At 39.0% G+C, this 27,879-nt stretch overlaps 1 protein-coding gene across 2 annotated transcripts in view; it reads left to right on the forward strand.

The window, feature by feature from the left end:
• LOC149838413 (E3 ubiquitin-protein ligase COP1-like) overlaps window positions 1–27,879 on the forward strand; it is a 115,036-nt gene that overhangs the window by 46,310 nt on the left and 40,847 nt on the right. For both annotated transcript variants that reach the window (XM_090006585.1, XM_090006587.1), the window contains exons 8-9: window positions 72–227; window positions 309–407. In XM_090006585.1, the coding sequence (XP_089862711.1) occupies window positions 72–227; window positions 309–407 (255 nt within the window). The remainder of the gene's footprint in view (window positions 1–71; window positions 228–308; window positions 408–27,879) is intronic.

A 27,879-nucleotide genomic window follows, 5' to 3' on the forward strand; every position in this document is an offset into this window, starting at 1 on the left:
GGATTCATTGATCAGTATTGCTGTAAAATAGAACTGTGCCTAATGTTTAGTGCACATTGGTTCCTTTTTAGATTGTAAATGAGCCTGCTGAAGTACACTGCCCAGTGGTCGAGATGTCCACTCGGTCAAAGCTTAGTTGTCTGAGTTGGAATAAATACATTAAGAATCAGATTGCAAGCAGTGATTATGAAGGCATTGTAACTGTCTGGGATGTAAATACCCGCCAGGTAAACAAGCTACCTCCCATTAGAAATGATTCTATAAAATATATATGAACAATGATCAACTTTTGGTTTTTGGACTTTCAGAGTATTATGGAATATGAGGAGCATGAGAAGAGAGCCTGGAGTGTTGATTTTTCGCGGACGGAGCCCTCAATGCTTGTATCTGGTAGTGATGATTGTAAGGTACAAAAAGTTCCACCTTCATGATTCTTAGATGCTGCATAGTGTTGACATGATGACTTTTCATTTTGAGAACATTAGAGGTTTATTTTTTTGGTCAAGTGTGATGAGTTTATGTACAATGATGATCAGTTTGTTCTTTTGGAAAACATAACTGGAACCTAAAAAAATTGCAAATGTTGAATTCAAGTGTTTTAGAGGAACAAGCTGTTAAGAGTTGTGTAAAATACTGTATTACTAGTTGTGTGCTGCCCCCTTTATATTTAGTATTCTTTTGTACATTGTATCATAACCAGGGATAGTTTTGTCCTGTACATTTTTTTTTCTTGTCTTCTAGTGTATCTAGAGGGAGTCGACCCTTAAGAGGGACTCACCTTTATGAATTTAATGAAGCTAGTCGCTTCTCTCCCTTGTTCTTTCTCTTGAGAAACCCTACTGCATGTATCTCCTTGAATATGGTATAAGAGCCTGTCTCTAAGAAGAGGTCATCTGAGATTGGAAGGAGAGTATGTAAAGCCTAGGAAAAAGAATCGTTTGGATCCGGGCCGGATCCGACCCGGGTGATGAGTTGACTGTGTGCTTATAAAAAGCATGCAGCGGCGAAGGGGGGAGGTTCTTGAAACCTCCTTCCCCCTCTTGCTCTCTCGTCTCTCAGTCTCTGCACTCTCTCCCCCCGACCGCCTCCCTCTTGCTTATAAAGTGAAGCGAGGAGGGGAGGGGTTTCGATACAAAACCCTCTCCCCCTCTGTCACTCTCGTTCTCACTCTGGCTCGATGCCCTCTCTCTCTCGCTCGTCTGCCAACGTTGTCGATGCCGCCGGCGAGCTCTTCTCGGCGAGCTCCTCCAGCGACCCCGAGGTACGCATCCACCTCCCCTCTTATTTTCTTTTCCTTCCGCCTCCTCTTCCTCTTCTTCTTCTCCGTAAGGGGTCGACCGACAGGGGGGCTGAGCCCCCCCTGCTGTCGCCTCTCATCGGCAGGGGGTTACCCCCTGCCTTCCTCGGGATCGACCGACAGGGGGGCTGAGCCCCCTGTCGTCGCCTGTCATCGGCAGGGGGATTCCCCCCCTGCCTCTCTCTTTGGGTCGACCGACAGGGAGGCGAAGCCCCTGTCGTCGCATCTCGTCGGCAGGGGGACTCCCTCCTGCCTTCCTTTTGGGGTCGATTGACAGGGGACAGAGCCCCCTGTCGTCGCCTCTCGTTGGCAAGGGGACTCTCCCCCTGCCTCTTTCCTTGGGTCGACTGACAGGGGGGCAGAGCCCCCTGTCGTCGGCAGGGGGACTCCGCCCTTGCCTCTCTCTCTGGGTCTACCAGGAGGGTGGTGCCGAGCACCCCTTCTCGCCTGTCTCCCTCTCTTTTTCTCGATTGGGTGGGCAGGGGTCGAGCCCCTGCCACCTCCATGCACCCCCATTGTTCAGGGGAGGGGTCAAGCCCCCTCCCTGCTCCCTCTTCTTGGGCGTCGGGCAAGGGCTTTGCCCCCTGCTTGTTTACGTGTTCGACAGGCAGGGGCCAAGCCCCTGCCTCTTTGCGTATTTGGCAGGCAGGGGCGAAGCCTCCTGCCTCCCCCTTTGTGTTAACGGGTAGGGGCTTGGTCCCCTGTCTCTTTGCTCTTCTGGCAGGTAGGGCGACGCCTCGTCCTCCCTCGTTGCCTTCTTCAGGTAAGGGTGCAGCCCCCTGCCTCCTCGTAGTTTGCTGACAGCAGATCAACAGGGTCTCGCATCCCCTTCCCCTGCTTCTTGCACTATAGCAAGTGTGCAAGGGCGTGATGCCCTTGCCTCTGCTTCCTTCGCGTTATGTGGCAGTGCCCCCAACCTTCTGTTTTTGGTGTTAGCTTGCTAAGATTGTCGCTTTTGCAGCTCATACGACGGATCCCGCTCGCGCTCTGCGACCCGTGCCGTCAATCGTTTACATCCGCAGACGCCAACAAGCTTGCAACTCTCCAAGGTAGGGGAAGATTGCACGGAAGACTTGGACAATTGAATTAAGTTTAATTAACTAAAAATGACCATTAAATAAATATATATATATATATATATATATATATAGAGAGAGAGAGAGAGAGAGATATTTATACGAGTACGCATTTAACTCAAGGATGCGGATTCACGATCCTTGTCCTTTACCTTCTGTCAGTCTTTACTTTGTCGTCGCGCATTGCATAAAGGTTTTGCGTTGCACTCCTACTTACAGTCTTTACTTTGCCATCGCGTATTTCGCAAAGGTTTTGCATTGCACTTCTGCTTACAGCCTTTACTTTGCCGTCGCGCTTTGCGCCCAGACTCTTGCTTTTGCATATGTGTTGTTACTGCCTTGCTATTGCAGATGACGCTCAGGTTTTTCGCTCATTGCATACGCTTTTGAGGCATCCTCGTGGAGGATGCAAGAGACATCTACCACTGTCCCTCTTGCGACAAGAGTTTAGTCGGGAGCTAGCGATACATCCTCGTCTAAGGAGAGGGATACCTCGCAAGGATCCTGGCTCTTCAAGTACGCAGTTCCTGCATAGTAGACTTGAGATTTAGGGAGCTGCGCAAAAACATCAAAGATTGCCCAAATCAAAGCATTTAGAAGGATGTGATTGGCTGATTTTGTTCGTCTATTCGGCATATCTCGGGTGATCCCGAATTGGGGTTCAAGCGAACTTCTTAGCAGGGGTTCTGTTGATAAACCCGTATCTCGTCTATCGAGGTCGATATCGAGTCGTGCGAGGCATGTAGATACCCCGATAGCGGATGGGATTCTAGAAAATCGCATGCCAAATGTTGACACAAGTTGCTGGCTGTTTTAAAAGATAAAGAATGTCAAAGTATAGTTTGAGAAGCATTACATCTTTGTGAAACACTTTTGATGAGGCTCTTATTAAGGAGCTATACCCCTTTCATCCTAAAGTACTTGTAGTCGTGCACTACACGCTAGTACTGCGATGATCGGATGAGACGGTTGTGCGACCTCGAACAATGCTAAATGCACAATGTTGTAATCACATAAAATGACCTCACATTCACCTTCATAGGCAAGATGCTCGAGTGGTTTAAATACCACAACATAGAATGGGTCGTTAGTTAAGCAACCCCTAACCCCTAACGCACCCATTCGCTTCTTATTGTCTGTCAAGAGAGAGGACAGAGGGGTATAAAACTCCAATAGACAGGTTGTTAACAACCACTCCACGAGCAATGATCCAGCCTCTCCAGTCATTGGAGTTAGGGGAAAGGGGCTACAATAGTTAACTCAACACTTCTGCAGAGGTTGGATGCATCCGTGGCACTGCTTACCTGCCTTTGGGGAATCCTCTCTCGGCTAAAGTCGTCCCCTTAGGAGTGGACTCAACTAGCTATTCGAGTTATTGAAAATACATAGAATAACAGACGCCCGAACTAGTCTCAGTTGTTTCTACGTTTTGCCTGCGCGTACCCGGAGGCCAGTAATATCGAAACATAAAGTCTGTTCACACTGGTTGATTGCTCGCTTGCTCGATAGTTCAGTATGCTATTCGTTGAGCTATGCATGCCTGTCAAGGCGTTACTCTATTTGGTTAAACTGCTTACGCAGTTCTTTGCTGAGTAATAACTAGCTTCTCATACTAGTTAAGTGCTTATAATAATAGCATTATGCCAGTTGCTACATATTAGTATGTGACATACTTTACCCCTTGGTCGAACTGCTTGTTGCTTGTTGTAGCGTAGCACTTGTTGGCTTGCATATCTTATGATTGATGTGATTGCATACAACTCGTAATCTTCGAACTGGTGACAACTAGCATTGATGTGACTGTTTGTCTTATAAGCTGCTTACTTATTGTGATATAACTGATGTCGTATGATTGCTTATCATGTATAACTTATGAATGGCTTGCGATGCAATGGTTTACGCCTTACGATTAATTTAATTACTTGCTGATGGACTGAGCCATTTGATGGTAATTGTATGTATCACGAGCATTGTTATGAGTGCTTGTCTTATTCAGTTGCTTTGTTTGGTTGTCAGATAGAGTTAGTTACTCTTCGCCTATAGAATCAGCTGGATTGCTATATCTGCATGTTCTCATGTGTCGTTTACGCATGTTTTGAGGTCCTATTTGAGGATTGCAATGTTCTTTGTGACAATAACACGATGCGTAGTATTATATGCTTTTGTGTGATGTGATTGATATGCCACATGATAAGAAATGTTGAGAGTATGCGATAATATGTTCATGGTTCATGGAACCTTATTGGAGGAATGGGTGATCGTGTGTTTTGTTTTACCATGTGAAGTGATACGATGCATATTGCTGATATACATACTTGTGCCCATATTGTGGCTACTGACCCCGAGAGCGGTTAATTGTTCGGAGCAGTCGATTGTATTGATGCATGCATCACTGAGTATGGTATTTGTAGAGGACCTGATCTCCAAAGGATTCTCTGCGAGGGCGTGTATGATCAAGACCAGGTGATCCGACGTTGATCTTGTTGAGTATTATAGTGGCTATCGACCCTGAGAGCGGTCATTTGTGTTGATGCATGTATCGCAATGATTTTCATTAGATATGACATTTGTTGGGGACCGGGTTTCCAAAGGATTCTCTGTGAGGGTATGTATGATCAAGACCAGGTGACCCGGCTAGAGTGGTGGATTCTCTGTGAGGATGTACACTGTCCACGAACGGGTATCCGCAAAGACGGTGAACTCCTGTGAGGAAGTGTATGGTCCAAGACCAGGTATACCATCTAGGGCAGAATTCCTTGTGAGGTTATACATTTCCAAGATCTGGTAATCCGTCTAGAGTGGTAGAATCTTTGTGAGGAGGTACATTGTCCAAGAGCGGGTAGCCATAAAGACGGTGAACTCCTGTGAGGAAGTGTGTCGTCCAAGATGAGCTATACCCTCCAGGGCGGTATTTCCTTGTGAGGTCGTATATTTCCCAGACCGAGCGATCCGACATAGAACTTGTGTTTTTGCGTACCATAAAAAGATATGGTGAGCTGTAATGATTTTCTGAGATTGTTTGTCATAGCTAACTATGAATCTATAGTTTTGGCTTTCTGTTTTAGCATGATTTCATGCAGGACTCAGATGTGAGAATCAGATCTTTATTTGATTTTAGATCATGTTTTGGACCTTTTATAGAAGGGTGTGCTTTTTCTGATAAAGTATGACGCCTTAGTGAGTCATAACCGGTGACAGTTGGCCGCGTAAGGCCTTGAGAGATGGGAATAGTTTAAGGTGGTTCAGGACAAAGCGTTTGTTAGAAGTAGTGAGAGCGACAGACGATGACCTTTTAATGATTAGATGCAGAGACCCCGTTCTAGGAACGAGAATAAGCTTGTTGCGTGGTAGTTCATAGCTTGCGATCAAATGAATCGTCTTGCTATGTTTTGACAGTTGCGCTGCTTACTTGTTGTGAACCGCTTACCCATTTGCACTGCTTACCTTGTTACACTGCTTACCTGTTTAACTGCATATCTGCTTTAAACTGCTTAGCATACTGAATTAAATGTACTTAATTCAGTTTCCTGTAGTCTCTCTTGTGCACCCACTAGTTTTTCGCGAAACTAACGTATTCTATGGGTACAAGTGATGATTAGGTACACCACGAGCGATGGCGCGATGACTTCAAGACTTCTTCTTCTTGCTCTTAGCTCGCGTCGTGGACGTTTTGGGTTTTGTAACGGATTTTCCTTGGGATATCCGAATTTTGTGAGTTTGTTCTTTTAGCTAACGTGCTCAAAGTTGTCAGCTTGCCTGTTTTTTGAAAGGTTCGCAAGTTTGAAATTTTGGGGCGTTATAGAGTATCAAGAACTTCATTCTTAGCACTGTTCATGTGGGCACAAATATCGAGGTGCTGATTTCAGCACATTCAGTTAAGTGTTGCAGTCAGTTTGATTTGAGTTAGGGTTTTGTTAGAGGATGATTTTAGAAGTACACAAAATAAAAAATTGTGGCAATTAGATTTATATCTGATTTTCTATGATTTGATTTTTAGAAGTTCGCAAATAAAAAATCGTGGCAATCGGATTTATATCTGATTTTCTATGATTTTTTCAATATTTTCTGAGTTTCACGGTGAACAGTGTCCAAATTTGAGTTTTTGGGTTGTTTTGATCTTATAGGTGATTTTGGATCCCTTAAAAGGGTTGTATTCTGGTCGTTTTTACCCTAGAAGACTTCTAGAAGTGGTGTGGTGGTTTGATATTGCGATTTGGAGGAGTTTTATCATGTTTTTGAGGTTCCTTTTTGTAACAGTAACAAGGTTACTGTGATTTTGGCTCTTTGTGACCAGATTAATTGTTTTGTACCACTTAAAAATGGTGTAATCAGGTCGTTTTCACCCTAGAAGGCTGTTAGAAGTGGTTTGGTGGGCTAATGTGGTGATTTGGAGGAGTTTTATCGTGTTTTTTCCATTCCTATTTGTGGCGGTAACAATGTTTTTGCTGTTATATCTTGTTTTCACTGTTTTAGTTGAGTTATTATTGCAGCGGATTGGTGTTAAATGTGTATGGCCATCATATTGTGCAGTCTTAGTTAATTCTTTTAATGTGCGGCATGTTTTTGCTATTAATTCTGTCATATTGGAGATAGTGTGGAGATTCTCGGTGAAGTTTATGTGTGTGTATTGTTGTACACACTGTTTTGGATATTGGTTCACTGCTATTGCTTTCTTGTGCAACACTATATTCTCTAGTTGGGGGGATTGAGTGAAGTATGAAAAAAGAAGGAATTTAGATTGTCTTAGTAAAGTTGGATGAGACAAATTACGCTTATTGGGCTGATTTTATGACCACCGTAATAGTTGAAAAAGGGCTTGGGGGTACTTGAATGGATCAAAAGTGAAACCCAAGCTCAATGATGCTGATTTTGACAAAGCTATAGAGGAATGGGTTGTGAATAATGCAAGGGTTATCGCTTGGATACTAGTTGGGGTGGCAAAATCTGAGACGACCCGCCAACCCGCTTCTTAGGCGGGTTCGGGTTTGGCTTAAACGGGTTCAACGGGTCGACCCGCCTAACCCGTTTATTAAACGAGTCAGTTTCGTGTTAGGGGTATGCCAACCCGTTTAATAAACGGGTTAGGCGGGCAGGTCAACCCGTTTACCCGAATCCGACCCGCCAACCCGTTTACCCGAACCCGACCCGCCAACCCGTTTACCCGACCCCGCCCCGCCCCGCCAACCCACCTGCCAACCCGTTTACCCGAACCCGCCTCGCCAACCTGCCCGCTAACCCGCCAACCCGTTTACCCGACCCGACCCGTTTATTAAACGGGTTAACCATGTTGTGTCGGGTTACCCGTTTAATAAATGGGTCGGGTTCGTGTTTGCCACAACCGACCCGTTTAATAAACGGGTCGGGTTCGTGTTGAGGTATGCTGACCCGCCGACCCGACACGCCAACCCGACCCGATTGCCACCCCTAGATACTAGGTTCAATTGAACAAAGGATAAGTATGAACCTCTCTAAGTTTTAGGAAGCCAAAGAAGCTTGGACATATCTCAAACAAATGTATAAGCAAGAGAATTGAGCTACCCAATATCAACTCACTCAAGAATTGAGGAGCATGCGTCAAGGAAGCAAGTCGATTGAGAAATTTATTCTAATATGCAAAGAGTTTGGGATGCACTATCAACCATAGAGGGTCAAACAAGATATGAAGTGTGCTAAGATGTGCACTTCATGTCAAACATGTCTGGGGCTTCTTGATCAGCATAAGGAGACGATTAGTGTTATTGAGTTTCTCATGACACTTCGACTAGAGTTTGATGGAGTGAGGAGTGCCATATTGCATCTTCCTCTCTTACCCTCGTTCACCAATATCCTAGTTGAATTGATTGCAGGAGAGGCCAAGATAAGGTCTCTTGAAACCTATTCATACATTGATAGTGTTATGGCAGTTTCTCTGCAGCCGAGTGGCAGATTTGGTGGGAGAGGTGGTGGAAGAGTAGGAGGAAGAGGTGACTTGAGTTATGTTCAGTGTCACTATTTTTAAAACATTGGTCACATGAAAAATGCTTGCCCAATCCTCAGAAAAAAGAAAGGTGGAATTTATGTAGCATCTTTTGATAGTGAGGGCACTAAGCCAAAGGATGATCACACTGACATTGGTGTTTAGCCTGTTGGTTTGTATGCTAAGAGAGCCTCAAAATCAAGTGGTGGTCGACTTCGGTTATTGGAGAAGATGCAACAACATATGCAACAACAAATCCAACAATTAAACTCCTTGCCCAGTCAGCTATAGCCCCTCTCTATGCTACTCATGCCTCTTTCTCTGATACTGCTTTCTCAGGTATCTCGGGTTACTCCTCGGGTTGGTTAATAGACTCAGGGGCCTCTTGTCATATTACAACCAATAAGCCTATTTTAACCAACTGGTAGCCCTGCAGTGCCATTTTTTGTATTGCAGATGATTTTTTTTTAATGTCTCAAAAGTCTGTTTTGTTATCTTTGATTCTTATCGTGGCAGTAAGATTAATATCTCTCAGGTTTATCATATTTCATCATTTGCTATGAATCTTATTTCTATTGACCAAATTACCAAGCTTAACTGTAATGTTATATTTTCTTCTTTTGGCTGTGTGGTGCAATATCAGTTGTCAAGGAAGAAGATTGAGATTGACCATAGAAGAAGATACATGTATTACTTAGATTGGCTTGACACGAGTGAGCAGAAGAGGTCTGGGATAAGACTAGGAGCTTCAGTTATAGATTAGTCTATTTTGTGGCACTAGAGACTGGGTCATATTCCTAGCTCTAAGTTGCAAAAGTTGGTGTCTTCAAAAAATATTGATGGGCCTCCGTTAGTGGTGTCCAATCATGTTAAAGATTGAGAGTTATAGGTCGACAAAGGGTCATGCCTTGTCATTTGGGTCTAGTGACAGGGAGTCTGAAAGTCCTTTTGATCTTGTACATTTTGATGTGTGGGGTTCTTTGTTGGTCTTGTCAAAAGGAGAATCATCATATTTTGTGATATTCATAGATGATTGTACAAGATTTACTTTGTTATATTTTATGAAAAATAAAAGTAAACTTTTTGAGATCTTTAAGACCTTTTGTGTTATGATTGAGAATATGTTTGCAGCTAAAATTAAGACACTTAGAACCGACTCTGGTGGTGAATATGTCAGTTGCGTATTTGAGAAGTTCTTGCACGAGAAATGTATAGATCATAAAAAGTCATGTCTCTACACTCTTGAGCAAAATAGAGTGGTTGAAAGAAAGAATAGACATATCTTATAGACAACAAGAGCTCTTCTTTTTTGAAGTAAATTGCCCAAAGCATTTTGGGCGGATGCGATTCAGTTGAGTATCTATCAAATAAATTGTATGCCCTTAAGTGTGCTTAAAGGTATATTTCCGTTTCAAAAATTATATGAAAAAACCCAAAATTATGCTATGATGTGAATTTTTGGATGTATATGCTTTGTTCTTCGACCTGATAAATATAGAGATAAATTCTCTTCGAACTGTTAAATGTTGTTTCATTGGTTTTTGCTAATGATCAAAAGGGCTACAAATGTTATGACCTTATTGAAAGAGGGTGTGGGTATCTCGACATGTCTTTCATGAGGATATGTTATATTTAAGCTTGAATGGAGAAAAGACAAGAGGTGAGTCTGATCTGTCCTTCTTGGTGCCTTTTGGTGAAAGAGAAGGTATAAATGAAAGGGTGGAGATTCAAATGGAGCATGTTTAGTCAAGAGATAGTTGGTTTGGATAAAACCTACTTGAGAAGACATGAAAATGTTGTGGAGATTCCTTTCTTGGATCAAGTGGAGGCAGAGCCAGAGAGAAAAGAAGAGGCCAATCCTGATCTTATTCTCTTGTCAGTTGATTCCGGCCAACCAAATTCATAGTCTTTGTCTGAGTCATCATCTTCTTTTCTTAATCCTTCTCAGGTACGTAGAAGCTAGAACTCTGATTCCTTCTCGTTTTTTATCCTATGAGTTATTCACTCCTAAACATCATACATTTTTGACATTGATTCACTCTTATGTTGATCCTGAGTCTTATGTAGAGGCAACTGTAAAGGAGAAGCAACAAAGAGCTATGGCTAAAGAAATGAATGCACTTCAGAGGATGAAGGCATGAAAATTGATAAAACCTCCACCAGAGAAGAATATTCTTTGGAGCAAGTCGGTTTATAAGATAAAGATCAAGGCAAATGAGTCAATTGAGAAATACAAGGCAAAATTAGTAGCAAAGGCTTATAGTCAACGGTTTGGAATTGATTTCGCTGAAACATTCACTTTTGTAGCTCATATGACCACTATTCATATATTACTTGTTGTGGCTGCAATATGATGGTGGAATCTTGGCAGTTGGATGTCAAAAATGCCTTCTTAAATAGAGACCTGAAAGAGAAAGTATATATGAAACTGTCACGAGGATATTCAAATCTAGAGGGTAGAGTTTGCAGACTTCGCATAGCGCTATATGGACTCAAGTAGGCATGATACCAAGAGCCTGGTTTGGAAAGTTTAGCTCAACAGTGAAATTTCTTGGATTTGATTTGTCACCATGACCTTGCCCTTAGTTGTCAAAGGTGGCGCCTAGGTGCAGCCCCACTGCCTGGGCGATACAGTTTGGGCGGTGGGGCCCTACTTTTTCTCCTATGCGGGGACCGCCTAGGCGATAGCCTGGGTCTTTTGTTTAAGTTTGACTGTCAACGACTATAAAAGGGGGAAAAAGTATTAAAAATATAAATATATAATATAAAAATATAATAATTTATTTATTATTATTTTATTTTTTCTTTTATTTGTCTTTTTTATTTTTGTCTAGTTCAGTTTGAGCTGGACTTTTTAACTAGTCAAGATCTAGATCTTGACTAGCTTTATAGTCGTTGGAGCTAGTCCAACGGCTATAAATAGAGCCGTTGGACTAGTTCCAATGACTCTTTGAGAATAGCTCATTAAGAGCTCTTCTCCCTTACTCTCTTCTTGTATAAATAGGGGTGATCCCCTCTCCTTTGTAATCAATGCTTCTTAAGCATTTTTATATGAAATAAAGTTTATTATTTTTTATCTTGTGTTCTTTCATTTATGCCCTTTTGTGGGTTGTGATTGTAGTGTCTCCAATGGACACTGTTAAGAGGAGTCAGTTGCTTTAGAATTATTTTATTCTTAAGACTGCATATGGTATTTTATTAATAATGAAGGAACCTGTTGTAATTTTTATTCCTAACTAATCTCTATTTAAACAAAAGAGAGATTAGACCTAATAATAAGAAACACGTCCTTCCTTCTCTATCTCTCTTCGTCTCTCTCTCTCTCTCTCGTTTCTTCTCTCTGTTCTATTCTTTTATCCTTTTTGGCTGTATACATGGTATCAAAGCCTTCGAACTTGGGAATCTGATTTCGTTGTGTTGCGCCAGAGCTCACGTGAAGGGCATCAGATTAGAGATCACGTGAAGGGCATCAGATCATAGGTTTGTTTTTTTTTTTTTTGGGGGGGGGGGGCAGATCTGATAACAGATCTGTAGTTTGACAATAGTCATGACTCAGATCTGAAATCAGGTCTAAATGTCGTGATAATGTCCTATGTGCTTGTCGACCAGATCTGGTGGTTGTAGGTCTAGGTGTTGCGATGCGGTCGTGCAATGGGTGAAGATCAGATCTGGCAGTTGCTGATCTGTGTGTCATGGTGAAGATCAAATACGACCATTGATCTGCATGTTGTGGTGCAAACCCAAACAGGAAATCAAGTCTGATCGTAAGTTCCTGTGTCGTTTGTGGGTGCCGAAAAAAAAGAGGAGGAAGAATCAGATCTGACTGAGTTCAGATCCGATTATTTAGTGGATCGTGGGAGTAGATTTGAACTGTGCTATTGCTGGTAGTCGACCAGTCTTACAAACTGTGATAGTTTTTTTTGGCACATGGAAGCCTATTTTCTAGACCTTGTAGCAGCAATATTGGTTGTGAATAAATTTTTTTTTGTTCATCATGGGTGACGTTCCAAAATTTGATCACAAGGCTGAACTGGTTGGGGAATATAAGGCCTTCGCCAATCCTTTCTCATATGGGTCATCCGTGAAATTAAACGAAACAAATTATGCAAGGTGGTCCCTAACTTTTATGATGTCGGTGTTTGGACATCGTAGAAAACACATTTTGTTGGAATCTGAACCAAAAGAGAAAACAGGAAAATACACTACCTGGGAAGAAGATAATGATATTGTTATGTTGTGGATCATGAATAGTGTTGAACCTCATATTGCAGATGGATTGATTTATTATAACACTGCTAAACAAATATGGGACAATCTTCGAGATATGTACTCTCAAGAGACTAACGTGAGTCGTATTCTCCAAGTTGAACAAGAGATATATACTCTGCAGCAAGGTGCTTAAACTTTGGCCCAATATTATGCCTCAGTTAAGGCTGCCTTTGAGAGACTTAATGCTCATAGGCCTCTATGTTGATCAAAACAAAAGGATCATCAAGAACAGACTATGGTTGTTCGATTCCTCACAAGTCCATTGTCGGAGTTTTCAGTTGCTAAAGTTCAAATGTTGACTGGGTCTGATGTTCTTACACTTGTTGATGCATACAATCGGTTGAGTAGGCTTGCCATTTCGCTTTCACAACCTCAACCTGAATCTCAGTTATCTGCTTTAGCTGTCCCATCTGGTTATGGACGCGGTAATATGTTGAATGTTAGAGGAAGAGGTCGCGGAAGAGGTATGAGAGGTAGAGCAAAACTCTAGTGTACCTATTGTGAAAAATCTGGACATCTTGAAGATCGGTGCTGGGATAAACATGGGCGACCTGCTATTCCTCCATTTAAGTCAAATATTTCCAAAGCAAATGTTACAAAATCAGCAGCAGAAAAAACGTCTGATTCCCCTAGTGACTATCACTCTAAGTCGTGCAGAATATGATGAGTTGGTTACACATCGTCCTTCGAGTTCCTCCTCGCCTGTGGCTGGTTTGGCTTACTCAGCAGGTGACAACTTGTCTCATCAAGGTAGTAAGTGGATTATTGATTCTGGCGCATCTAGACATCTATGTGGAAATTTTCATAATTTTTCAAAATTAAAGACTAATGCTCATCAGAGTGTCTCATTAGCTGATGGGAGATTAGCTGATGGGAGTTCATCTCCTGTTGTTGGTCAGGGAAATATTTCTATATCTTCTACATTGTAGTTAAACAATGTTCTTCATGCTCCCTCTTTTCTTCAGAATTTACTGTCAGTTAGTTGCATTACTAAGCAGCTAAATTGTAGGGTTATATTTGATCCTGTGTTGTAATTTTTGGGACTTGCTGACGGGAAAGAAGATTGTTAGAGGCTATGAGGAAGGTGGAGTCTACTACCTACATCGGCCAGTGGGAACTATTCATTCTGCAGTCGAGTCCTCCTCTAGTCCAATACAGTGGCATCGTCGTCTCGGACATCCTTCATTGTCAAAGCTTCGTAGAGTCATTCCTCAAAATTCTTCTACTGCGTCAATTCAGTGTGAAGCATGTCAGTTGGGCAAGCATCACAAGAGTTTGTTTTCGTCCAGTCAAAGTTACTCGAGTCATAGAATCTTTGAGCTTCTTCATGCTGATGTATGGGGTCCTAGTAGGATTCCTACCAGGATCCAGTGTCGTTATTATCTTGTTATCGTTGATGATTTTTCTAAGCTGTCTTGGGTGTTCTTAATAAAAGACAGATTTGAACTTCCTAGTATTCTAAAATCTTTGGTTATTGAAATAAAAACTCAATTTGATTCTCTTGTCAAGATTATCCGCACTGATAATGCTCTTGAATTTAAATCCAATACATTACTACAATTCTATCGAGATCGTGGAATTTAACCTCAAACCACATGTGCTCATACTTTCCAACAAAATGGGGTGGTTGAGCAAAAATATCGACATCTTCTAGATGTAGCTCGCACCCTTATGATACAATCCAATGTTCCTGCCTCATTTTGGGGTAATGCAGTTGTTACAACCTGTTATTTAATTAACCGCATGCCTTCTTCATCCTTGGAAGACCAAGTTCCTTTGCAAATCTTGTATCTAAATGAACCTCTCTTTCCAATTTCACCCAAAGTGTTTAGATGTGTCTGTTTTGTTCACAAACTTGGACCTGACCGTGAAAAAATAGCAGCTCAAGCCACTAAGTGTATTTTTATAGAATACCCCAAGAATAAAAAGGGGTACCGATGTTATGATCCCATATCTCATCGGGAGTATGTCAGTGCGGATGTCACCTTCTTTGAGTCTATTCCATATTACTCCAGTTCTAGTATGCAAGTTGATCAAGCTGATACCTTTCCTCTTCCTATTTCTCCTTTTTTGTTGGAATCCGTGCCTCCACTATTGACTCAAACTCCAACTATGGCTCAGTTTCATAATCCTCCTTTGGTGTATGTGCGTAGAGCTCCACTTGACTTGATGCCTCCATTTTCATCTTCTCCTGAGGTAAGTGTTAAAATGTAAAACTGTACATATATATAATATTATATTATTATTATATATATATATATAAATATATTTTTCATTTCTTTCATTTCTGTAATTTTTTTCCTTTATGTTTATTTTTTGTCTTTATGTCATCTAGTTCAGTTTGAACTAGAATGATGGTTGCTAGTTAAGTCCTATCCAAACTTGACTAGCAATGGAGCTGTTGGACTGACACAGCCCAACAACTCTAAATAGAGTTGTTGGACTGTGTCCAACAACTCTATTGAGTCCTCTTTCTGCTGTGCATATAAAGGGGTGCAACCCCTCTTGTATTTTAATTTCAATGCTTCTTAAGCAATTGGTTTTTCACATCAATAAATAATACATTTTTATTTTTATTTTGTTTCCAGTTATACCCTTTTTAAGGGTTATGCTTTAGTGTCATTCTTGACACTTGCCCTTGTGAATCTAAGCTCGTGTTTCGAAGATCCCTATTTCATTTCATGGTATCAGAGCCGCGGAAGTACTAAATCTTGAGGAAAATTTGCCTCGGTTTTCGTGCTCGTTTGCAAAAGTGTTTGTCACTTGAAGAGAAGTGTTTTATCACTTCATTGGGGAAGATTTCACATCTTGTTGTATTGTTTTTTCTTCTTTCTTTTTCATTTTCCTTCTTGTTTCTCTTCTATCTCTATTCTTTCTCTCCTTGTAATCGATGGATGACAATGATAAAGTCACCAACATGCCTATGAAACTAAGCGATACGAACTATGTAACATGGGCTTCAATCATGAAGCACCATATATGGGGAAAAGGCCTTTGGGGGGATTGTGGATGGTTCCGATTCGGAACCTAAGCTATCTCTTACTAAAAAGGAGGGAGATAAAGAGGTCTCTCTATAAAAAGAAGAGAAAATCAAGGTTATTGCCTCATACGTGAAGAAAATGGAAAGAATGGAGAATATTTCATGCGAAGATAATGTCATGGCTTATCAATAGCGTTGAAATTAAAAAATGGTCAAGTCTTGCCAAATTTGACCATGCCGATAAGGCATGGGAATACCTTAAGAATATGTATTCCCTTAAAGATATTGCACACGTGTGCAACCTCAAAGAAAAAGTTCGAATGATGATACAAGGAGACAAAACTATTCGTGAATATTACAATGGGTTGTTCGAAATTTGAAAAAAACTTTTCCTTTTAGAACCAAAGTGGCATTGTGTCGAAGACATCGAGTTTCGTCAGAAACAACTCGATGCTGAGCATTTTTACCAGCTTATCACTGGATTAAGGCCGAAATTTGAAACCACTAAATCGACCCTACTTCACCGGGGAAAAATTCCGTCTATTGTTGAAACTATTGAAGAGTTAACAATGGAAGAAAATCGTCTCCGAAAAGGTTCTTCAAAAATTGAAGATGATTTTGTTTTAGTCGTGTCTAGATCAGGGACTCTTGTTCGATCATATAGGCTTCCTCACTTTAATCGACAAAATGGTGACTATGATAAGAAGAAAGTTATTTGTCATCACTGTCATGAACCGGGACACTATAGGCCACAATGTCTCAAACTTAAGGAGCTGAGAGAAAAAAAAGCTGCAATTGCTAGATCAGAGCCTAAAGATCAGGATGCACCAGTTTCCCTAGCGCAACTAATGGAGATTCTTCAGCTTCTCATCAAAGGTGCCTCTTTCTCATCTGAAGCTTCAACCGGTGCAACAGCCTCATCTTTTTTTGATCCAGGTAAAATTTCTTAGCTCCTTGACTCTAGTGCATCTTTTCATATGACCCCAAATAATCAAAGTCTATCCAAATGTGTTAAAAATAAAACAAGTGTCTCAAAGGTCTTTACTGCTGATGGGACTTCTCTTGAAATAAAAGGAATAAGAAATTTTGAAAAAATTTATAAAACAAAGAAATTTTCTATTCTAGAAATTAGACATGTTCTTAAATTAAATTTAAATCTTTTATATGTATCTCAAATTTCTGATTATGGGTGTAATATTTCTTTTTCTTCTCATGGTTATTGGGTACAGGATCGCTAGTCAGGCAAGCTGATTGGGGAAGGCCATAGAGAAGGAGGACTCTATTATATGGATTTTTTGGAAATGCCGAAGAAAGATTTTTGTTATAATATTCAAAAAATAGAGTTGGAACTATGGCATAAGAGACTTGGTCACCCACATATAGTCAAAATCCAACATTTTCCAAATCTAGGGAAATTTTGTAACTCTGAATCATTTGATTGTAAAGATTGTATTCTCGGCAAAATGAAAAGATTACCATTTCAGAATAAAACATTTTTCTCTTCAAGACCACTTGAATTAATGCACTCGAATGTTTGGGGTCCTGCACCAGTAATTTCTAAAGGAAGATTTGTTTACTATGTTATTTTTGTCGATGATTTCTCCCTACATACAAGGATTTGCTTTCTCAAACATAAGTCTGAAGTATTTTCATACTTTTCATAATATGGTTAAAAACAAGTTTCAAAATGATATTACTATTTTTCGCACAGATTCATGGGGAGAGTTTTTATCCACAGATTTTCAAAATTATTTTAAATTGCATGGCATCACACATCAAAGATCTTGTCCTTATACACCTCAACAAAATGGACTGGCAAAACGAAAACATCGCCATATTATAGAAACCACTAGGACTTTATTATAGCAAATCAAGTCCCGAAAGACTTTTGGGTTGAAGTTGCCTTAACTGCCACCTATCTCATTAATAGGATGTCATATTCTTCATTACAAAATCTCACTCTCATTGAAAAACTTATGAACATTTCTCCAGATTACTCTAGACTAAGAATATTTGGGTGCAAATGTTTCATATTTACTGACAAAAATGATAAACTTTCCCCTCGTGCGATTCTTTGTGCCTTTTTAGGATATGCTGAAAAACAGAAAGGTTATAGATGTTTTGACTTAAAAAATAATAGACTATATGTGTCTAGAAATGTTTCCTTTCTTGAAAAGGAGAGCTTCTTTGATTTTAGAAAATTAAAAGACGTCACTGAGTACTCCTTTTTGCTAGATCTAACATTAACATCTGATGAATATGACCTTGACTGTAACTTTGATGATGATCAAAGAATTATTGATCTTAATGTTGAAAATGAAGAAGTTCATAAAGATACTAGTATTCAATATTCCAGGCGACAAGAGTCTAATCTTCCATGTGCACTTGAAAAATATTCTAACATTCCAACTAGACAATCATCCCGAGTCTCAAGGCCTCGAAGAAAGTTTGTATCATACGAGTCTTTCTCACCCACATATAGGGCAATTATTGCATTAACCATCCACATATTTTCAAGCAAAAAATGATATCAAATGGATAGAAGCCGTGAAAGTTGAATTAGATGCACTTGAAAAGGCTTCTACATGGAATATTCAAGATCTTCCTCCGGGGAAGAAAACTAATGGATGTCGATGGGTTTATAAAATTAAAACCAAGAGTGATGGTACTCTTGAAAGATATAAAGCCCGTTTAGTAGCCAAAGGTTATGCCCAAGAATATGGGATTGATTATGAAGAAACCTTTGCTCCGGTGGCTCGTATGACAACTGTTTGAACCTTAATTGCCTTAGCTTCTATAAAAAAATGGTCTAGTTTTCAAATGGATGTCAAAAATGCTTTTTTAAATGAAAAGCTAGTTGAAGAAGTATACATGGAACCCCCTTCTGGTCTAAGTATTCTTAAGGGTAAAGTCCTTCGCTTAGAAAAAACTCTTTATGGACTTAAACAAGCACCAAAAGCTTGGTATGATAGGTTTAGTCGTGTTATGATTGATATTGGTTTTCAATTCTGTTTAACTGACACTGCTTTATTTATTAATAATTCTGATGCAGGGATCATTGTGCTTCTTCTCTATGTGGATGATATGATCATCACCGGAACCGATAAACAGGGAGTTGAAACAATCAAAACATTTCTTAAATCTCATTTTGAAATGACTGATTTGGGCTTGCTGAGATATTTTTTAGGCATTGAAGTTGCTTATTCTCCTAGAGGATATTTATTATCTCAGACTAAATTTGCTTTTGATATTATTTTCAGGTCTGGTATTATTGATGATAAGAAAGTTGACACTTCAGAAGTTGTTAATGTTAAAATGAAGATTGATGATGGAGAACTTCTTGCAGACCCTATTCCTTACAGACAGCTTGTCGGGGCACTTTCCTATCTATCCATTACCAGACCAGATATAGCACATGTTGTTCACACAACAAGTTAATTTCAACATGCTCCTACTTCTGTTCATATGAGAGCAGTCATGCGTATTATCAAATACATCAAGTCCTCTCTTTCACGAGGACTTTTCTTATCTTCCTCATCTTCTCTTGATTTAATTGTATATACTGATGTTGATTGGGGAGGTGATCCCAATAATCGACACTGAACCACTGGCTTTTGTGTCTTTCTAAGGAAATCATTGATCTCGTGAAGGTGTAAAAAGCAGCAGAAGATATCTCTCTCATCCACCGAAGCTGAATACAGAGCCATGACAACTACGACCATGGAAGTAGTTTGGCTCCGACGACTGCTGGCTGACATGGGAGCTGAAGCAACAAAGGCTTCACAAATGTGCTTTGACAACAAAAGTGCGATCTACATTGCCAGTAACAGAACATTCCACGAACGCACCAAACACATTGAAATAGATTGTCACTACGTCCGAGAGGAATATCTACACGGGATAATTGATCTGCCATATGTCACTTCAGAATATCAGTTAGCAGACTTCTTTACAAAGCCTCTCGTTGCTCCCCGATTTCACTTTCTCTTAGGCAAACTTTCGCTCATTGTACCGTAAGCTTGAGGGGGAGTGTTAAAATGTAAAACTGTACATATATATATATATATATAAATATATTTTTCATTTCTTTCTTTTATGTAATTTTTTCCTTTATTTTTATTTTTGTCTTTATGCCATCTAGTTCAGTTTAAACTAGAATGACTGTTGCTAGTTAAGTCCTGTCCAGACTTGACTAGCAATAGAGCTGTTGAACTGACACAACCCAACAACTCTAAATAGAGCTGTTGGACTGTGTCCAACTGCTCTATTGAGTCCTCTTTCAGCTGTGTATATAGAGGGGTGCATCCCTTCTTGTATTTTAATTCCAATGCTTCTTAAGCAATTGGTTTTTCATATCAATAAAGAATACATTTTTATTTTTATTTTGTTTCCAGTTATACCCTTTTTAAGGGTTATGCTTAAAAATTTATTTTAGCTTTATCTGCGGCCGCTATTCCTCTTAGTCCTCAGAATGCACTTCTCGATAATAGATGGAAGCAGGCTATGCAAGATGAAATGGATGCGCTTCTTTCTCGATAGACTTGGGACCTAGTCGACCCTCCATCTGATGTTGATATTGTTGGCAGCAAATGGGTATATACCATTAAGTATAATTTAGATGGCTCAGTTGAGCGGTACAAAGCTAGATTAGTAGCAAAAGGGTATACTCAGACATATGGAGTTGACTTCTTTGAGACATTCTCTCCAGTAGCACGGATGGGGACCATTCGCCTTGTTATCTCTGTGGTCATCCATTATGGATGAAACCTAAGTCAGCTAGACGTGAAGAATGCCTTCCTATATGGAGATCTATCTGAGAGAGTCTACATGCAACAACCTCCAGGGTTTGAGGTCGAGGAGGAGTGTCAGAAGGTATGTGTGATCATGCAAAATTTTTCCTCTCGTTCTTCTTTTCCTTCTCTTTGCCTTTCTAGCCTTTGTTCCCTTTTAAAGGGGAATAAAAGATAGAAAAGAAGAGAGAATGAGAAAAATGAAGAAGAGAGAAGAATTCTTTTGCAAGGTCTCATTTGACCAAAATTTTTGAAAATGTTTTAAAATTACTTGCCTCCGTTTTGAAAATTTGCGGGAAAATGGAGAGACGGGATTCGCTCGTCGGTACGAGGTTCGACCATTCCTGACGCCTTTACCAGGGGTAATCGAACCAATGATCGAATTTATGCCTTTTGCTTTGCTAGAATATTATCTAAGAATTTATTCTAAGTCTAAAATGCACAAAGAATCATGCTTGTTCAATGCAAATGCAGAGATGTATGCTTTTGAGAAAATAATTTAGAAATTTTTGAGATTTTCCAAGTGATTCTGAAATAAATGTGATAATGGAGTGAAGAAATGGTTTTTGAAAGTTGAATCTAACTTAGAACTTAGGATAGATCTGAAAAGATATTTGAAGTTCTAAGTCTTGAAATAATCAGAGTTGGGAAAATAAATCTTGATTTGAAAAGAATAAAGAGAAAGAGAATTTGGAATTGAAAATTTTGAAATAGAAATGAATTTTCAAAGTCATAATAGACTTTGAATTTGGATTGATTTTCAAGAATTGATTTTGAATTCAATACCTAAACAGTAATTGAATTTGAATTTAGACTTGAGAAATGGATTTGAAATTGGCTTTGAAAAATGAGAATTGGAAAATTAGATTTGAAATTTAGATTAGAATTTTGATCTGAAATTTAAAATAGAATTTTGATCTGAAATCTAGAATGGATTTTTGACCTGGAATCTAGCATCCAAGATGGAACTAAATTCGGAATCCTAAATTGAATTGGATCCGATGTCTGGAATCCAAAATGGAGTTGAATTCGAATTCTGGAATCCTAAATGGGGTTGGATCCGAAGTCTGGAATCCAAAATGGAATTGGATTTTGAAAATCTGAATCCAGGGTAGAATTTGAATTCGAAGTCTGAATCCTAAATGGAATTGGATCCGAAGTCTGGAATCCAAGATGAAATTGAATTTGAAATCTGGAATCCTAGATGAAATTGGATCCTAAGTCTGGAATCCAAGATGGAGTTGAATCCGGGATCTGAAATTCTAGATGGAATTGAATCCGAAGTCTAGAATCCAAAATGAAGTTTGATCCAAAGTTTTGGAATTCTAAATGGAATTGGATCCAAAGTTTGGAATCCAAGATGGGATTGGGTTATAAATCCAGAACCCTAAGATAGATTTGGATTCTAAAAATCCGGATGGGATTTTGAGGATGCATCTGGATTTTGGAAATCCAGATTTTGAATTTAAAGGTGGGCTTGAATTTTAGGGAAAGATCGATTTTTGAGATTCAGAATCAATCTCAAAACTTTGAATTTAGAATCAGGACTCAATCTTTAGATAGAACTTTTGAAGATAAAGAATAAACTTGATTTTAAACTTGAATTTTGAAATCAAGAAATGAATCTGAGAATTTCAAAGTTAAATTGAACTTTGAAATTTGATCTGAGATATTAAATTGAATTTTGAAATTGGATCCTGAAAATGAATTTGGAATTCCAAAGTTGAATTGAACTTTGAAATTTGATTTGAATTGGAAATTGAATTTTGAATATGAAGTTGAAATTTCAAAGTCAAATTGAACTTTGAAGTTGAATTTTGAATTTTGAAACGAGATAAAAAGATGAATTGAAATAGAACTTTGAAGATTGATTTGAGAAATGAAGAAGATATTTAAAGATTTATCTCAAAATCACTTGGATTTTGAAAAAAAAAAAATTGAAAATATGATGTAATTCTATCTTAAATGATAAATGAATCAGAAGAACTTGAAATTGGATTTTGAAAAGCATATCTCATTCTTTAAATGAATTGAAATAAGATTGAATATATAATACATCCCTGACTATGGTCATTGAATGTATTATATAGTAACCATATTTAAATTCGAATGAAGAATAAAATATATTTTGGTGCCTTTACAGAGTTTAAAATGAAATTAACTCTTAATATATCCTGACTATGGCCATTGATATGTATTTTGAGTTAATTTTAATTTAAACTCCGAATAAATGAGGAAAATATTAAAAACATGATGATTTTTTGAAGAGGATCTAGTGTAGATCCGGTGTTATTCCGTAAAAGATGAAAATCATAAGTTTTGTTCACACCCTGACTATGGCCATTGATGCAAATCATCAACTTAGGATTTAATCACCTTTTATTATAATGATGCGCGTGCCATTCGTGTTCCCATTTGTGAATAAAAGAAAAAATGATATGAAAATGAGCAATTTATAAGATGCATGCTCACACATTCTAATCTAGAACTGGAAATGTAAAACTTTCATTCATATCTAATTTATTACAATTTGAATGGAATTGACACCACAAATTCCTAAATTAAACAGAAAGTTGACCTTTTCTACTTAATTCCTGCAAAAACTCAAGTTAAGACAAGGTACAAGAAATATAGAGACAAGTATCATATTGGATAACAGAATGCTCATGCCTATGTCTTAAGATAATGAAATTTTAATGTGTCATGAATGGGAAAACAGATGTATTGGAGTGTATTTAAATGATGGAATGAATACCTACAATGCCTATATGATAAGCTAAGCTAATGGTAAAAGATATACTGCTATTGAGGGTATGTACGGGTTGATCCCTACGCTAATGGACACATGGTGGCACATGCAAGTAGATAGAACATGCAGGGAGCGAAATGGAGTAGTTGTGCATTTGATACAATGAGAGGGCAATGTGGTGGGGATGCTTGAAATGGATGATTTATGAATGTTTATGACAAAATGTCATGGGTGCATGAGGTCACAACACTGCTGCAAATGAGAGGAAAAATATGGCAGTGTTTCATACTGATGGAGGTTCAAATGAACCACAGCTGTGTTTTGGCACTGTTGTGGGCGCAACGGGGAGCATAGCAGTGCCTTGCACTGCTGTGAAGGCAAGAAGGATGCAGCAGTACTTTGTACTGCTGCACATGCAAAAAGGACACAGCAGTGCACTGCTGTGGGTCCAGAGAAATCACAGTCGTGCCTTACACTGCTGTGAGTGCACGTGGAAGCTGGAGTGTAGCAATAATGAGGTGGTGGTTGTGCAAACGCACAGGTAGCAGGTTATACTGCTGGAAATGGTGGTAATAACGTTACTATGAAATGGAGATGGTTCCAAAATGACACTATTTGCCACTTGGGTAACATCTCATAAATAACCTTCGAATTGTATATTGAATGACATTAAGCCTCAAGAAATGATGGTATTTAGCTACTTCTGGATTCATAGCAAAGTTTTCAAATAAACTGGGTCACGGGGCAACACTGAAGGGATAGACATGATATTAGATTCCCAACACCAACAAGCCAGCAGGGTGCGATCGACAAAATGATGGAATCCGATTTGAGAAGTTATCGGATTGGTGATTCATTGATTCAAACCTGGGCAGAAAAGAAAATCCGACTAACCCCAGCAAAGCAACTATTCACTGATTCAACCCACCCAGCTTGTGTCAATCTTACTCGACACACTTCGATATTCCATTTACTGTTATTCGTTGGTTCTGCAAACATCACTATTTACCTATACCAACATTCATGATTTTTTTTTTACCAACACATAAGACTAACAAAGACTGATAACACATCAATAATGACTGTTAATAAAGATTAACACTTGCTGATATTAGATTAACTACTACCACACATCAACATGATTACTAAACATGGACTACTTGGTCAGTACTGACACTCCATTGTTAATATTTTCAGTAATTCAGGATCACTGTTTAATATGCTAATACAGACCATGCTAACTCACCGACCATTTTAAACAAACAAAGTATGTTATCTAATTTAGCACCTGAGAAATTTATCAACTAAAATTATTTGGGAAATTAAAGGATAGCATCCGATCCAAACTTAGTATCCCAAAATTCAAAGATTAAACATCAAACTGATAATGTGACTATCAGTAAGAGTGGCATTTGCCAAAATGATGGCAATCCATTAGAATCCGAGTATCATTCAGGTATTTTTGCATTTATATTCAGATGCTCGGATGGTCATTCATTTTGCAAGACCAATGATGTTCCGACAGGTCGGAATCATCTCAAATTTCAGCAGATAACACCTTAATTAGCATAAAACTCAGTAAATCATTTTAAATCTCAGTGGACAACGCTTCAATCTATATACTGTTGACTGGAATTTCAGAAAGTAGCCACTTACTGGAAAATGATAACACCGATGATCAGGCTCCCTGAAACGGCTGGCAATGAGAGGACGCCGAGTAATAGTGAGATTATCCCTGCAAAAGCAAACGGTAGACGTATCAGTCTTGGATCAGAACATGCGATCACCAATTATTGATTATGAATCAGTCGCTGCCACAGCAGTCTGGCAACTGAAGTTGTTGAGATGATTGTCCTGGGATTGCGAAATTTAGATGAACCGGACTCCACTGGGTATATCGATCTGGCTGGAAGTTAGGATATCTAGATTCAAGATCTTGCCTACAACAGTTAAAAGAAAAATAAAGGGGAAAAAGAAAAGCAAAAGGAGATGGAGAATCAAATCAGAATTCTGAAATGTTTCTAAAGTTCAGCTCGTGACGGGGGAATTACTTTATATGTCTGATCAATTCACCCCCCTTTTTTTTTTAAAATCAGATCTCACATTCACTTAGAAAACCATAGGTTTGTACCTCTTATGATTTCATGGAGTCACCCCAAAGCATAGGTTTCAGAATGAACCTTTGCCAATACCTCCATCCAAATCCTCTTGGTGACCTACTTCCTTGACTTCCGAAATATCATGGGGTGAAATGATTTCAACAAATCACCAACTCATTCATTCCATTATCAGAGAACTATATGGAGATGTTGACGAATCTACGTAAGAAACCACATGCTATATGCTATATGCGACTGAGCTTAAACTATATATGTAAGTGCTAAAATATATGATTCAGACATATAAAATTGAAGATCAAGCCTAACGAGACAGAATCTAGGTGTACTGTGGGGATGGCTAACATTAAAATGTGCAGGTGCTATAATGTGTAGTGAATCTAGAACTTAGATCATCCTACAAAAGCAATGTAAGTGCAAGGGTGTAGTTGAACCCATCAGACATCAACGAAAATGCAATGAATGGGTCATTCCAGCAAATAGAACATTATGACTAATGTTGTAACCAGTGATGATACACAGATCATTGTTGAACAGAGGATGCCGGTGGGGTGCCATGAAATGAACAAGATGAAGCGTGAACATCTGGAGATCATAACACCCGATGCGGAGATGCAATGCTGGGATGTAATAAATGAACTGATGCACATATATGGTGAATGAACAAGAATCTATATGGTACCGGAAACAAGACGTGAATGTCATGGATGCACGTTGTAGGGAGAAGCCTAAATAAGACACAACGTAGTCAAGAAAATATTATGCGCGACAGATGCAGAATGATATGCGAGGATGTATCGATGCAAATGATCAAATATCAGATAACAATTGAACAGAAATATAAAGATGGAACAGGGGAAGGGGTACCGCTAATGAAATTAGCGGGATATCAGAGAAAACATCAAGTGCAAAAAAAGATTAACACCTCGTTTCAGAGGAATGGATCAAACATTTGCTTAGCTTCCAACAAACCAAGTCTAAATCCATTCCTAACTTGGAGCAATCATTACAGTAGACATTAAAATTCTGCAGAACGCTGGTATGAAGCCTCTCTTCCTTTGAATCGGATTTCATTCCATTGTAAGACACCAGGTCAATGCACAGGAGATCAAGCCGATGCACAGAGGAAAGGACGAGATGGATCATACAAAAAAAGAAAAGAAAATGCAGATGATTGGTAATGAAACTAAATTAAAGACAGGAAGCAAAATGTGTAGAAACAGAAATAAATGATAAACTATGCCAAAACATATCAAAACTAAAAGAAATTCAGAAATGAATTACGAAAGAGAAAAAAAAGGAAAAAAAAAAAGAAATGGATGTTGGAATGAGTATATTCCATGGATATTGCACATAGATGGCTCGATGTTGCTACAAGCAACTCGATGCTACCCAGGGTGCTTCAGTGGGGCAAATAAAATAAAAAAAGGAATTACAGAGGGAAGAGGGAATACTTGCCGTGAGTTTGATGAAGTGAGAGAGAAGGAAGTGGTGGCTCCTGTGTGTTGCAGTAAGATGGAGTCGACTCCCTTAAATCAAAATGGGGGAAGAAATCAAAGAAAGCATAAAAAGAAAGGGGAAGGGAAAGAAGGAGGAGGGGATGCGAATCAGAGGTTTGATGGATGGGCGAATCGCCGATGTAAAAAAAAAATGGATCCCCTCCCCTCTTCTCGATGCTTGTTTATATAAGAAGAGAAGAATCATCGAGAAGGGGGAGAGGTCGTTGAGGATCGGTGGCTGAGGATGATCGAAGGATTGCCAACCCTTCGATCCCCTTCGGCGGTTTCTCGAGAAGATGTCGTTGGGCACCTTCACTAGGGGTCTTGTTTTTGAAAATGTTTTCAAAATGGTGGTCTTCTCCAACAGCTTTTTTAAAAAAAAAGTTTTAGTAGAGAATGCTTTCACAAAGGATTTTCTAAACTACTTTCTTTTGAGGTTTTTCCATTTTTTTGTTTCTTTTTCTAACGGTTTCTACATAAAATTCTAAACTATGGGAAAATAAAGAAATTTAAAACTATTTTTTTTGTATTTTTGTAACATATTTACAAAAGAGGGTTTTTTTTTAGAATTCGAGTTTGATCTTTTCAAAAAAATGGGTTTAGAACCGGAATTTAAAGAGATATTCGAGTTTTTGACCTCGAATCAAGAAATATAAGACAGTAGATCCAAACGGGTACCAGATGAGCTGTTTGAGCCATTTAGAAAATATTTTGATATATTTTTATAACTTCAATTTGAAAACTGGATAGCGAGGCTCAGATTGGATCCGGATCCGTAATCGAGTCAGATATAGAAAATGGATCTGATTCCAGTAAAATCCAAAAAAAAAAAAAACTGGAATTGAGATTGAAAATGACTCAATTTACCCAGAAAATGGGGCCCAGGATCAAAAAGGGAATATTTACAAAATTTTAAAAAATTTGGGGTGTTCACAATATGCAGATTAAGAAAGGCTATATATGGTCTCAAGCAGAGTCCTCGTGCGTGGTTTCAAAAATTGTTTGAAGTCACGTCAGAGTTTGGCTTCAGCAGGTCAGTGTCAGACCACTCATTATTTATTAAGAAAACTAATTTAGGCATAGTGGTTATGGTGGTATATATGGATGATATCATGCTCACAGGAAGTAGTACGAAGGATATTGCAG

Source organism: Nuphar pumila, chromosome 5, assembly GCF_984573655.1.
Source record: "Nuphar pumila chromosome 5, dmNupPumi1.hap1.1, whole genome shotgun sequence".
In the NCBI taxonomy this organism is placed as follows: Eukaryota; Viridiplantae; Streptophyta; class Magnoliopsida; order Nymphaeales; family Nymphaeaceae; genus Nuphar; species Nuphar pumila.